This window comes from Microcebus murinus, chromosome 16, assembly GCF_040939455.1.
Source record: "Microcebus murinus isolate Inina chromosome 16, M.murinus_Inina_mat1.0, whole genome shotgun sequence".
Taxonomy (NCBI): Eukaryota; Metazoa; Chordata; class Mammalia; order Primates; family Cheirogaleidae; genus Microcebus; species Microcebus murinus.
Window position 1 is genome coordinate 59,433,706 of NC_134119.1, and position 12,657 is coordinate 59,446,362.

At 55.8% G+C, this 12,657-nt stretch overlaps 1 protein-coding gene across 1 annotated transcript; it reads right to left on the reverse strand.

Annotated features, from left to right (window-relative positions):
* Positions 1-241: 241 nt before the first annotated feature.
* Positions 242-12,224, reverse strand: CLIP3 (CAP-Gly domain containing linker protein 3). The gene is made up of 14 exons (XM_012774966.3): positions 12,068-12,224; positions 11,534-11,716; positions 8,472-8,611; positions 8,293-8,386; positions 7,929-8,090; positions 7,426-7,544; positions 6,351-6,587; positions 4,410-4,545; positions 4,134-4,262; positions 3,067-3,210; positions 2,874-2,997; positions 2,609-2,673; positions 2,147-2,219; positions 242-1,779 (listed from the first exon to the last, which is right to left on the reverse strand). The coding sequence occupies exons 2-14, from the start codon at positions 11,700-11,702 to the stop codon at positions 1,725-1,727; spliced, it is 1,647 nt and encodes a 548-aa protein (XP_012630420.1). The 5' UTR covers positions 11,703-11,716; positions 12,068-12,224; the 3' UTR covers positions 242-1,724.
* Positions 12,225-12,657: the final 433 nt, after the last annotated feature.

Genomic DNA, 12,657 nt, shown 5'->3' on the forward strand with positions numbered 1-12,657 from the left:
ATGGAATCTTCGTCCGGCACCTGCCAATCAACTCCAGAACCAAACCTGTCTCACTGCGGAGTGGGCCCAGATGTGAGGGGCAGTCGTAGCTGCCGCGAGAGGACGTGCGGGGGGGACTTCTCGCAGGTCCATTAAAAGCCCATGCCTCAAGACGGCCAGATTGAAGGAGGAACGTCCTCTCCCACCAAGGGTACAGGATACAAGAGACAGGACCAAAACCCCCAATGACTTGACACAGAGAGGCCATAGAAACATCTTTATTGAAGAGGACAGGAGTCATGCTGTTTGGGGACATGCAGTGAAGGGGCAGTCGTGAGCTGTCCTTGGTGGTCAGGGCCCCAGGTCTACCCTGGACCCCCTGGGCCTTCAGGTTCTCCCTTGGGCTATTGGTCTGGCTGAGGTGCTGTCCCCTTTGGGGCCAGTGACCAGAACATAGATTGAAGTGGGGCTCCAGGATTTGGGATCCCCTCAGGGCCTTGGGGACTTCCATGTATCAGACATGGAGGCTTTAAGAGTTGGGGTTCCCTTGGGGCTGGGGCTCTTCGAATTTGGGTGTCTTGAGATCCATGGACTCAGGGCATTGAAGTCCTCCAGTTTCCAGGGATGGGAATTCCTGCTTGGGGTATCCTAGTGCCTGAGAGTAGGGCTTGAGATGCCCTGGGAGCCTGGGATGCATATCCTGACTGCAGTCTCCTCCATCCCAGGCACAAGGACCTGATGATTGGGTTTCCGGGAGGGTTGGGAAATTGGATTTGTAAATTTGGGATTCCCTGGGGATTTGAGGATTCTGAGATTTGGGGGTGCTTGCAGTGAGGGTCTTGAGGTCTTCTAGGGGCTATAGGACTTGGGGACACAGGGAAATTTGGGATACATGTACTCTGGGATTTAAGATCCCCAGAGTCCCAGAATGGGGCCTCCAAATTTTGGGGTCCCCCAAAGGGGGAAGTCATTACTTAAAAAATAGAGAATTTTCTGGGAGCCTGGCCAGCACAGGGGCTGTGGGCCATGTGGGGTGGGCTTCATTCAAGGCACTGGGGGTTTCTTGAGGGTGCAGAGAATAGGAAGACTTGGGGGTCCTGTAATGAACACTTCCAGGACTGTTTTGGTGTCTGTAAATTAGGAGTGACACTGGGCTGGTTAAAGTGGGTCTCTTCTTGGGCAAGAACAAAAGTCTTTGTTAATGGAGGAAGTATCTGATTGGGAGGTTGGAGTATAAGGGCTTCGGGGTGACCATGGGGTCATGACATCTCAAGGGGACTGATGTTAAACAAGGGATAGTGACATGAAGATCTGTTACTCTGGAGGTGTGGCCTATGTTTATTTCAAGAGGACTTGGGGGAGATCTTTGTTAATGGGGGTTTCTGATCCAGTGATGAGTGACTCAAGAATGTTCTGTTGTGGAGCATTATATGGAGAGGGTCACCATCATTTGGGGTGATGTGGAAATCTGTTAATTGGGGGTGTCTGCTCTGAGGGGTTGGGGATAGGGACTAGCCTGAAGGTGCTACTCAGGGAATCTTTTTCTGGGTGACATGGGTCTGTATTTGGAGGGTTATTATGGGGGAATCTGTTAATAATGGGGCCTCAGTGATTGAGGGCTGACTAATGGGGGGGTCTCTACTCTGAATGTGTTACTGGGAATCTCTATCTCAGGGTGACTTGGGGGCTCCTGTGTCAGGAGATGCTAGTAGGGACTCTGTCTCTTTGTCAGGTATCCAGGGCCTCTAGGACTGCATCTCTGCCCTCAGCATCCAGGGAAACCAGCAGCAGAAGAGCAACCTGAAACGGAGAACCGGGTCACACTCTGACGCGGGCTGCAGCAACACCTGGGTCCCTCACCACTGGCTCTTCCCCCAGTGTTTACGATTTGGCCTTTCTGGATTCTGCTTCTTAACTCTCTGGCTGTGTCTTTTTAGGCTCATGTGGAGTGGAGAGTGTTCTGCTTCCTTTACCTCCCCCCTAAAAGTTAAAGTCTCCAGAATTCAGTATGGGCCCTGCACCCTAAAGGCTGTTTCTGGGTATGCTTACTAGTCACAAATTTTCCTAACCTCTGTTTCCAGCCCCTCCCAGAGTTCCAGTCCAACTGCCTAGTGGATGCCCCTCCCTGAACATCCCATAGGAGCAGGGACAGGGGTTGGCCACGCACCTGGAGATAGAGTTCTCTGACGCAATGTCCTTTGGGGTCCGGACTGTTGTGAAGGTGCGTTTGGGCTGCGTCACTGAAGAGGAAGACAGAGTCTCAGGTGAGGGGTTGATAGACCTACCTGTGTCCACCATACCCATCCAGACTCCTTGTCATTCACACCTATCCATGTCCCCAATACCTACCTGGATCCCACATTCCCAATACTCATCTGGACTGCTTGTCAAAAATACCCGCTCTGTCTCCCAATAACTACCCCTGTCCCCAATATCTGCTCAACCCCATATCCCCAAATAGCCTTGTCATTAACTTTGCCTTTGAGACCTATCCTCTTTGGGATCCTGTCTCATCATTTTCTTGGAACCTGTGTCCTCAATTAAATACCAGAGACTCTCATCAGCATATGCCTGAGAACCCATGACCCATCCTCCATCCCCAGACCCCACCCCCTACCCTCCAACTCACTTGTCACTTGATGTACTTTTTTGGCTCCAACACTGTCCCCAGGGGGGTCAGTGGATCCGCCAATCCTGGGGAGACACAGGGAAAAGTCAGAGCCACAAGAGGCCCTAGTCTGAGTAGGAGCTGAGCCTCAGGGGCCTAGGAGGAAAGAGCTGGGGTGGGGGTGGGGTATCCTCATTGTCCTGATGTTCCATGAAGATGAGACCATCTGAACGGGGATCAGGGCTTGGGGTGGTGCCCTGGGTTGGGGGTCGAAATTCGGGCTCACCTCTGAATGCGGGACGCTGGCGCAAAGACCCCATGCCGAGGGGGACAGGTGAAGTACCGGACACCAAAGACAGAGCCATCGTGCTTGCCCGTGGGCTGGTCCAGCTCAATGCCATACCAGTAACCTGCAGCAGAAGGGTGTCAGGATGCCTCAAGGCCCTGCCTGCCCCCAAGCCCAGGGTCCCCATCCTTACCTGGGGCAAAGTCTGTCTTCCCATAGAAGCGCACGATCCCCTGCTTCTGGCCTGCAACAAGGACTTGGTCTCCCACCTCGGCCTTGGCCCCATCGCGCTGCTGCAGGCTGCCCAGAGATGGGGATGACGGGGACTTCTTCTTGCCTAAGGGTAGAGGGTACAGGGCTGTGGCTGTGGCCCCAGCCAGCTATGGGGACCTCATGCCACTGGTAGAAACCCTGTCCTGGCTCTAATCAGAGGAACTCCAGAGACTTCCCCAGAATTGTGGGGTGTGGTGGGGGCTTGGCTGGAAGGGAAACTGAATCCCAGATGCCAGAGAACTAGGAGGGGGGCTTTAGGCCCAAGGAGAAACTGAGTCACAGAACCTGAAGAACCCCAGAATCTTTTCTCAAAACAGAGAGGATATGTGGGCCAAAGGAAAAAGTGAGTCAGAAGTCAGGATCCCAGAAACTGTCCTTTTAAAATGAAGGGTGCTCAAGGTCAGGAGTTCAAAACCAGCCTGAGCAAGAGCGAGACCCCGTCTCTACTATAAGTAGAAAGAAATTAATTGGCCAACTGATATATATATAAAAAATTAGCCGGGCATGGTGGCGCATGCCTGTAGTCCCAGCTACTTGGGAGGCTGAGGCAGAAGGATTGCTCGAGCCCAGGAGTTTGAGGTTGCTGTGAGCTAGGCTGACGCCACGGCACTCACTCTAGCCTGGACAACAAAGCGAGACTCTGTCTCAAAAAAAAAAAAAAAAAAAAAAAAAAAAAAAAAAAAAATGAAGGGTGAATTGGGTCTGAGACTAAATCAAGTCACAAAATCCAGGAACCCCCAGATTCTTCCTTAAAACTGAGGAAAACCTTTGGGCCTAAAGGGAAAGTAAGTTACAGAAGGCAGGGAACCCACAGGTCCTTCCAAGAGCTAGGTGGGTACTAAGCCAGAGGAGAAACTGAGTCACAGGAGTCAGAAACTCAGAGCTTGTCCTCTAAAACTGGAGTTTGGGCCTGAGCAGAAACCGAGTCACAGAAGCTGAGCTACCCACAGAGTGGCGCGTCCCGCCCCTAGGGCTCCCTTCTCTGACCTTTGTGTTCCCTGCGGCCTTTGCCAGTGACACGGGAGAAGTCCATCCGGGGAGTCCGGGGTGTGGAGGTGACAGAGGAGGGGGGTGCATCCACTGCCTTGGAGATCTTGGACACGGAGGCAAAGAGACCTGGGGGGACAGAGCCTGGGCTCAATGTCGTCCAAGCCTCTGCTTCAGTCCTGTCCTCATCCCCCAGCCACTGTTACCCAGGCAGCAGCATCAGAACTTCTGCGTGGGCCCCACCCCCGCCCCTCTTGGGCCCCAGGTGGCACTGACCCTGCTTGGGAGGGCAGATGAAGTACCGGACTCCCCCAACACTGCCATCGTTCTTGCCCTCGGGTTCGTCCAGCTCCACGCCCACCCACTGGCCGCTGGCGAACTCCGTGGTCCCGCAGAACCGCAGCGTGCCCGTCTGGGGAGACAAGGGAGGATACGGCTTCAGGAGGGGACTTGGGAGGCCACGGCGGACCATGGCACACAGGCAGCATGATGGGGTGGCTGAGGGAAACCCGGGTGCAAATCTCAAATCAGACATCATCATTTACTGGCTAGACGACTTAACCTCTCTGTGCCTCAATTTCCTTATCTCTGAAATGGGAACAGAAATCATACTCACCTTACAGGATTGTCTTAGAGCTGCCTTGTCCAATAGAGTAAACAGTGAACAGCCACATAGGACAATTTAAATTTAAACTAAATTAAACATTCATTTCCCCAGTCACATCAGCCAAATTTCAAGTGCTCAACAGTGACATGTGGCTTCTGGCTACTTTACTGGACAGCAGACAGAACATTTCTACCAGCACAGGAAGGTCTTTTGGCCAGGGCTGTCATGGAGAAATTCAAGCCGTCAGAACAAGGCCTGCTACTAAGGAAGGGATAGGCAAGTGTTGGCCATTAGTAGGCTGTAACTTTGGTCAGGGGACTTCCTGGGCCTCAATTTCATCTGCAAAATAGGGCCAGCAACCCACCCCATGGGTGGTTGTCTGGTGGAAGCAATTTTTTTTTTCTTTTTCTTTTTTGAGACAGAGTCTCGCTCTGTTACCTAGGCTTGAGTGCCATGGCATCAGCCTAGCTCACAGCAACCTCAAACTCCTGGGCTCAAGCAATCCTACTGCCTCAGCCTCCCGAGTAGCTGGGACTACAGACACGCGCCACCATGCCCGGCTAATTTTTTTATATATATTAGTTGGCCAATTAATTTCTTTCTATTTATAGTAGAGACGCGGTCTCGCTCTTGCTCAGGCTGGTTTTGAACTCCTAGACCTTGAGCAATCCGCCTGCCTCGGCCTCCCAGAGTGCTAGGATTACAGGCATGAGCCACAATGCCCGGCCTAATTTCTTTCTGTTTTTAGTAGAGATGGGGTCCTGCTCTTCCTTAGGCTGGTCTTACACTCCTGACCTCAAGCAATCCACCTGCCTTGGCCTTCCAGAGTGCTAGGATTACAGGCGTGAGTCACTGAGCCCGGCCTTCCCTAAGGGCTTTTTAAATTAATTTAAACCTCACACAACTCCCTGAGATGGGTCCTGTTATTAGCACCATTTACAGATGGAGAAACTGATGCCGAGGGAGGTGGAGCTCTGTGTAGGCAGGGCCAGACCCAGCCCTCTATCCCAAAGGACAGACTGAGCCCAGCATGGAGCCTGAGGGACCTCAGGCCAATGAATGGAAGTCAGAATGCCTAGATGGTAGAAGATTCTCTCTGCCCTCTAGGCCCTTATACCTGCTCTCCCTACCTGAGACCCCTTCCTTTTACTCTCCTGCTTTGCTCTTCCTCCCCTTTGAATGGGGTGCCATCCCCATCACACCCGGTCACTCTAGCCTGTACTTTCCTACTCAAAGTCCTGACGGCTCTGAGAGTGGAGGTGGGGCCTGACTGGGGACCAGCTGACTCAGGGGAGCCACAGGGGCACAGAGCTGTGCTGATCACTCAGCCTGTGCTGCCGCTTCACAGCCATGACCGCTCTGGGCCGTCACTGTCAGGTGACAGGTCTGTGGCCCCCCTCCCCCGGGCAGAGAGCTCAGCACAGGGTGAGGCTCAGAGGAGGTACCCACAGAATAATAGTTAGACAAAAGAAAAGTACCGTGGGAATGACTGGGAGGGCAGGCAGACAAAGGGGAGAGTCTGCACTCTGTCGAACAACCCAGCTTGGAGGGACAAGGGGACAGAGACCTGCCGCCCACCCCACCCACACCCCCACCCCGCAGTCCCTGACCTTCTGGCCGTCCAGCAGCACGCGGTCTCCCAGGCGCAGGCCCAGCGCGCTGAGCATGAGATTGCCTGGCACGTTGTCATAGTTGGGTAGCGTGACCTTGGGGAGGGCGCAGGAGAGCGGCACAGCCTCCTCCAGCAGGGTTCGCAGCTCCTTGGCCACCAGCGCTGCCTCTGCCTTGTCCAGGGACATGTCCATAGGGTCCGGGACCACCTCCGCTGGCACCTGTCCTTTTCGATTCTGCGGGCCAATGGGAAGAGAGGGGTAGGGACTCAGCGGCACAGGCCACACCCCCATGGAGGCCACATCCCTGGAGACCCCGAGTCTGGGTGAAGCAGGGGTGGGACTAGGTCATACCCTGGGCCAACATGGGGACAGACAAGGCATGGGGCATTAAGACACAGACCTCATCCCCGGGAAGCCCACGACGAGAGCATGGGCTGGGGATGGAGCCAACAGGGAGTGGGAACCCCACTCTAGTGCTGCAGGTGTCACCCTCAGGAAGGCTATGCCTCAAGACCCCAAGCCTGTAAGGGGCGATGTGGGGGAATGAACATTGAGAACGCGATCCTGCGGCACAGGGTCAGGGTCAAGCTCTAGGCCAATGGGGAATGAGGACAGGCAGGGTCTCAGGAGCACGGGCCATGTTCCCCCAAGATATCCAGGCCTGGGATGCTGCAGAGTAACTGGTGTTGGGGGTGGGGCTGGTAATGGATGGGTTGGGGGTCAAAGATCACACTGAGGGTTTATGAGGGGCCCGACCCTCTCATTCATAGAGGACATAACTCTACTGTCCTCATGATCTTGAAGTGCTGTCTACACACAGCCACAGGGCCAGCCAGGATTGAAAGATACTCCTGGCTGGAAAACCCTGGCAAATCCCTTAATCTCTCTGCCTCAGTTTCCCCATTGTCAAACAGGGCGCTATTATAATAGACCTCACCAAACACATAATGAACATTAAGCAAATTTCTGCTCTTATGGCCCTCATTCTCTGCAGAGGCCTGCTGGAGGGCAGGGGGGAGGGAGGGCGAGGGAGGGAGGATGGGGGGGGTGGGGTGGACCGGAGTGACAGTACCCTCAAGGCCGGGTTGGCACCGTGCTCCAGCAAACATTTGGCGGCGCCCAGGCACAGGTTGGAGGCCGCAATGTGCAGGGCTGAGCCGTGGTTGAAATCGCTGCACGTGGAGTTCACCACTGGAAGAGGACGAGAGGAGAGTTACGGGTGACCACCAGTGGCACCCTGGCCCTCCTCCCACCTGAAGGCCCCAGAGCCCCGCCCCCACCTCAGAGCCCCGCCCACCACTCCTTGGCCCCTCCCCTCCCGCCCAGGCAGTCCCCTCCCCGGCGTTGCGGACTACTGAGTGGCGTCTCCCACACCTCCTGCCTCCTCTCCCGGTCTCCTCGGATCCCAGTCCCCTCTCCCCTCCCGGCCAGGCCTCAGTTCTGCCCCATCACTCCACGTCCCCGCCCTCTCACCCGGGTCCTTGCCCCCAACACTGGGTACCCTCCTCCTCTTTCCAGCCCTCCTCCCTCCCGTGGGTCCTGCCTCCTCCCATCCAGGGCCCTCCTCCTCCTCACCTCGCGGCCGCGCGCCCTTCAGCAGCACGCGCACGAGGTCGGGCACGTCGAAGTAAGCCGCGTAGTGAAGCGCGTTCATGTTGGTCCAGCGGCTGCGCAGGGTCACGTCGGCGCCCAGGGCCAGCAGCTGCTGCGAGAGGCGCACGGCCGCAGCGGGGTCCCCTGCAGGACAGCCCGGGTCAGCTTGCAACCCCCCTCCAGAGCACGGGCCCCCTGCCTGGGGAGGGCCCTGGGCCTCAGGGACTGCACTTTGGGATCTTAGGCTGCAGGTTCCAGATGAAGCCCGAGTTCGGGGTGGTTTCGAGGGCGTGGGGTCTGGGAGCCTAGGCTTTGGGGCTCATGGCCTGGGGGTCTGGGCCCTCACCGACTCCGTGGGCCCCAGCCTTGCACGCGTAGTGGAGCAGCGTCATGTCGGTCAGCCCATCGCGATCGTTCACGTGGCAGCCTCGGCGCAGAATCTGCAAGTACCAGGGGACGGGGAGAATTACCCAAACTTGTGGGGGACCCATCCTCCTCCCTCCCTGGCTTCCAGGGTGTTCTTACCTCATTGCCGATGACATCTATCTTGTGCTGGACTTGGGGCACCCACTGGCGCACAATGGCAAACAGCTCCGGGACGGTGGTCTGGGGGTCGAACAGAATCTCCTGGCACGCGGGGTCGTTGGGGTCGAAGAAGGTGAAGGCTGAGGTGGGGAGAGGTCCAAGGTCACCCCAGGCAAGCCGATCGGATCCTCTCCTTCTACCCCGAGGCAGGGAGCTCTAGATCTTTGCTTTCAAGAGCCTCTGATGTAGGGTCCCAAAATGGTGGCACATGGACCACAGTAAACCCACAGGCATTTTCTGTGTGGCCAGCACTAGGTTTCAAACCCAGGAGCTTTTGTGTAAAAATCTAGACGCTGGGTGTGTCTTGGAAAATTGGCCGGATCAGGCAATTCCCACAGAGCAGCAACTCCACCCCCTGAGACAAGAGGGTGGTGGAGGGAGCTTGGGGTCCACATGTCCACGGGGCTGCTGCTGAGCTCGCCCACTGCTGCCCTGTGAGGGTGCGGGCACAGTCTGGCCAAACCTCCAGAGTACAAACAAATAAGTAAAAAAGCCAGAAGTCCTGGTTTTTAATAAAACTCTCCCAAATTTTTCAAATGCCATGTGGTCCACATAAAATGTATCCATGAGCAGGATCCAACCTGTGGGCAGCCAGAGGCGCCTCTGTCTGCCCCCAGTAACTTCTGATGAGTGTCGCTCTCTGCAGCAACATCTGCACCCAGCACAGGGCCTGGCACGTGGCAGGAACTCAGTGCGTGTTGAATGAATGAGTGCATGAATGAGCAGATGACACACAGCCCAGGGAAGCGCCACATAGAAGGAGTCTCCAGGAATCAGCCCATGTGCTCCTTTTAAAACCTCACTCATGTCATAACCCTTCGTGGCTCAGAACCCTGCCCTGGCTCCCATCCCACTCAGAAGACAAAATCTTCACCATGGACCCCAGGCCCTGCACCTCGGGCCCTCCTTGTCACTCATTTCCCTCCAGCTGCACTGGCCTCCTGTCCCTCCAACGTGCCAGGCCAATTCCTGTCTCAGGGTCTTGGCACTTGCTGTTTTTCCCACCTGGGACAGTCCTGCCTCCGATTTTCATAAGGTTTTGCAGGTCTTTGCTCAAGTGTCACCTCCTCCGAGAGGCCTCCCGAAATCACCCTGTGTAAGTCAGCACCCTGCCCTTGTCCATCTCCTGCTCATAGTCTTGTCACAACCTCACATAATACGTTTCCTCCTCTCTCCCTTTCTCCCTCCTTGTTTTCCTCTCTCCTTCCATCTTTTTTTTTCCTTTTTCTTCCTTTCTCACTTGTTGCCCTGGCTAGGATGTAGACACTACGTTTCCATTCTGCCTGTTCACTCCCTTATTTCCAAGGCTGGGCACGGCTACTGGAACGCGGTAGGTGTTGAATTAATGTACAAATTTAACAGATACACGATTTCCTCTCAGTGTCCCTCTTAGCCTTCTGTCTGTCCTAGACTACATTTCCAGATTCCTTCACATTCTGTGACAAACCCTCCTTGTTCTCCAGCAGGATTCCTTGGAGGGCCCAGCCTAGACCCTCTGACTTTCCCCCGAGCCGGGGGCCCCAGCCACCTGCAGCTGCATTTCCAAAGGAGACTCTCCGGTTTCCTGGGGCGGACCCCCCATTCCCCAGATAACCTTCTTGTTTTTCTATCGGACTGAAGCCAACTTGTAGTCTCTCTACTCCACCTCTAGTGGATGACCTGTCCACACATGCCACCTCTCCTGCTCTATTCTGGCGACGCCAACTCTCTGAACCGAGTGCCTAGTTTCTGAACCTCACAGCTGCTGGGGCTTCCCAGCCAGCGCCTTCTAGAATCCCCCTGCTACATCCGACTCTGGCCGCGCTCCATTCCTCACTACCCCGGAGCCAGAGGGAGCTTTTAAAACTATAAATCAGACCTGCCACTCCTCTGCTTTTAAACACCCTCCCCCACCACTGCTCTCCCCCATCACATTTAAAATATACCCCAAATCTTAACTGTGGCCTTTAAGGCCCCTCTAGATCTAGCCCATGCCAACCTCTCGCCTCTACTCTGCTCACTTCCTAAATGCAGCTCCGTGATCTTTCTGTTCCAAGCTCAGTTGTGCCTCAGGGCCTTTGCACTTGCTGCTGTCTGCCTAGAACTTTCTTTGTCCAGCTCTCCTATGGCTGATTCCTCCTCAAGCTCCGGGTCTCAGCTGACAATGCCACCTTGTCAGAAAGACCTGCCCTGGCTACTTTGTCTCAACTAGCTGATCCTCTAGACATTATCTATTGCATTTCCACCTTTTATTTCTTCCATAGCACTCACTCCAGTCTGAACTTACCTGATTTATTTATCTGTTCACTTTAGTCTCTCCTCTGCTGATAGCAGGAATCATGCCTGGGTCACCCACCATTAAATCCCCGTCACACAGCACTAAGGCTCATCTCAGAGTAGCAGCACTCAATAAATGTTGCTCGGCAAATGATTGGACACTTTCAGTTTCTCCAAGAGGCCACACACTTAGCTCCACACCCTCCTTCCTCAGACCCTTTACTCTTGTGGTTACCTCTCCTGGGACCCCCTTCCCCAACCCACCCACCGGTCTCCCCCAAATGTAACCTCCTTGGGCAAACTATGTCGTTAAAAGCTCTTGCAGCCTCTTGTTCTTGGTAAACACAATTCTTATCATGTTTTGTAATTATATATTTAAATTATATTTTTATACTTGTGTGGTCGTTATTGAGGCCTGTGAGTTCCCTCAGGGCAAAGACTGTCTTGCTCCTTGCTGTGGCCCCAGCTGCTAGCATAAAGCCAGACCCACAGTGGCTTTCAATAAACGTTTGTTGAGTGACTAAATGATGTGTCATGAATCAGAGATTAGAATTACAATTCCACTCTCCAGTAGGTGAATGAATTAATTAATGCAGGGGGGTTCCAAGGGCTCTGCAGCCAGGACTCCTCTGGACCACCTTCTAGTTCCCCAGAATCCCCCTACCATCCCCACCAACAGAGCTCAGCCCACCCTCCCAGGCCACCCGAGGCTTCAGACCGGATTCCAGGGTGGGCACAGTGGTTACCGTAGTCCTTAGGGAGGGGGGCAGGTGCCGAGGGGTGCACAACAGGCTTCTGCCGGCGCTCCTGGGTGGGGCTGGGGGCTTCAGGGACGGGCTCGTCCTCTTCCTCCTCCTCTTCCTCCTCCCCTCGGGGCGGCGGCGGGGCCATTGGGGCGGGATCTGTCTTAGTCATGGTCTTTGGTGGCCCTGGGGGGGCAGATGCAGAGTTGGGGGCTGCCTTCAGGCAAATCCTCAAGGCAGAGGTCAGCTAGAGAGGTTGGCCGCAGGCTCCAGGGTCCAAGTCCCCAGAAGCTCCGGGAGGCCCCGGGTGGCCCTCGCGCGACTGGATCTTGGGCAACCATAGGGACCCCCGTTACCCATCAGAGGACCCCTGTACGTTCGCCCAGCGCCTGCCACCTCCCCAGGCCCAGCCCCCCATTCTTCTCCTCCCGTCAGGCCCCTCCGTCTCCGCCGCCCCCTCCTCCGGTTTGTTTATCTCGGGATGCAGGATGCTTCGCCCCTCCCCTTCCCCGCCGGCCTCCCCCCTCCCCATCTTACCTGGGGTAGACGGGGCCGGGGACCACGGCTGGGCCTAGGAGACCGCGGGAGTAACGGGGTGTCGGTGTCGGGGGACCCGATTGGGGAGGAGAGGGAGACAGAGAGAAGGGGACCAGGCCCAGACGCCAGCGGGGGGTGGGGGTGGAGAGGGAGGGGCGCTGACCGCGCATGCGCCTCGGTGCCCCCAACCGGGCGCGGGGGCGGGACGGTGGGAGGCGGCGCTGCGAAGGGGATAGACTCGGGACCGGGAGGAAGAAGAGATGGCCGTGGGGAAGGATGCGCGACGAGGCGACAGAAGGAGAGAGACGAAGCGGAGACAAGGGCAAAGAGGGAGGGGCGGGAACGCGGGCACATCTTTTCCTCCGTCCCCGCGGTGCCAGAGCCCGCCCCAGGCCTGCTGCCCCGGCCAGTTAGGGCGGCGGTCAGTGCGCGGTGGTGATGGGTGTTCTCTCTCTGGTCCTCACACCTGACACCTTCTCCACGCGCGCCCTGTATGAGGGGTGTCTCAGAGGGTGACTTTGTAGAGAATCCTATCATCGTCCTCGTCATCCTCACCATCATCATGCAAGTGCTCACATGCTTACGTGGGC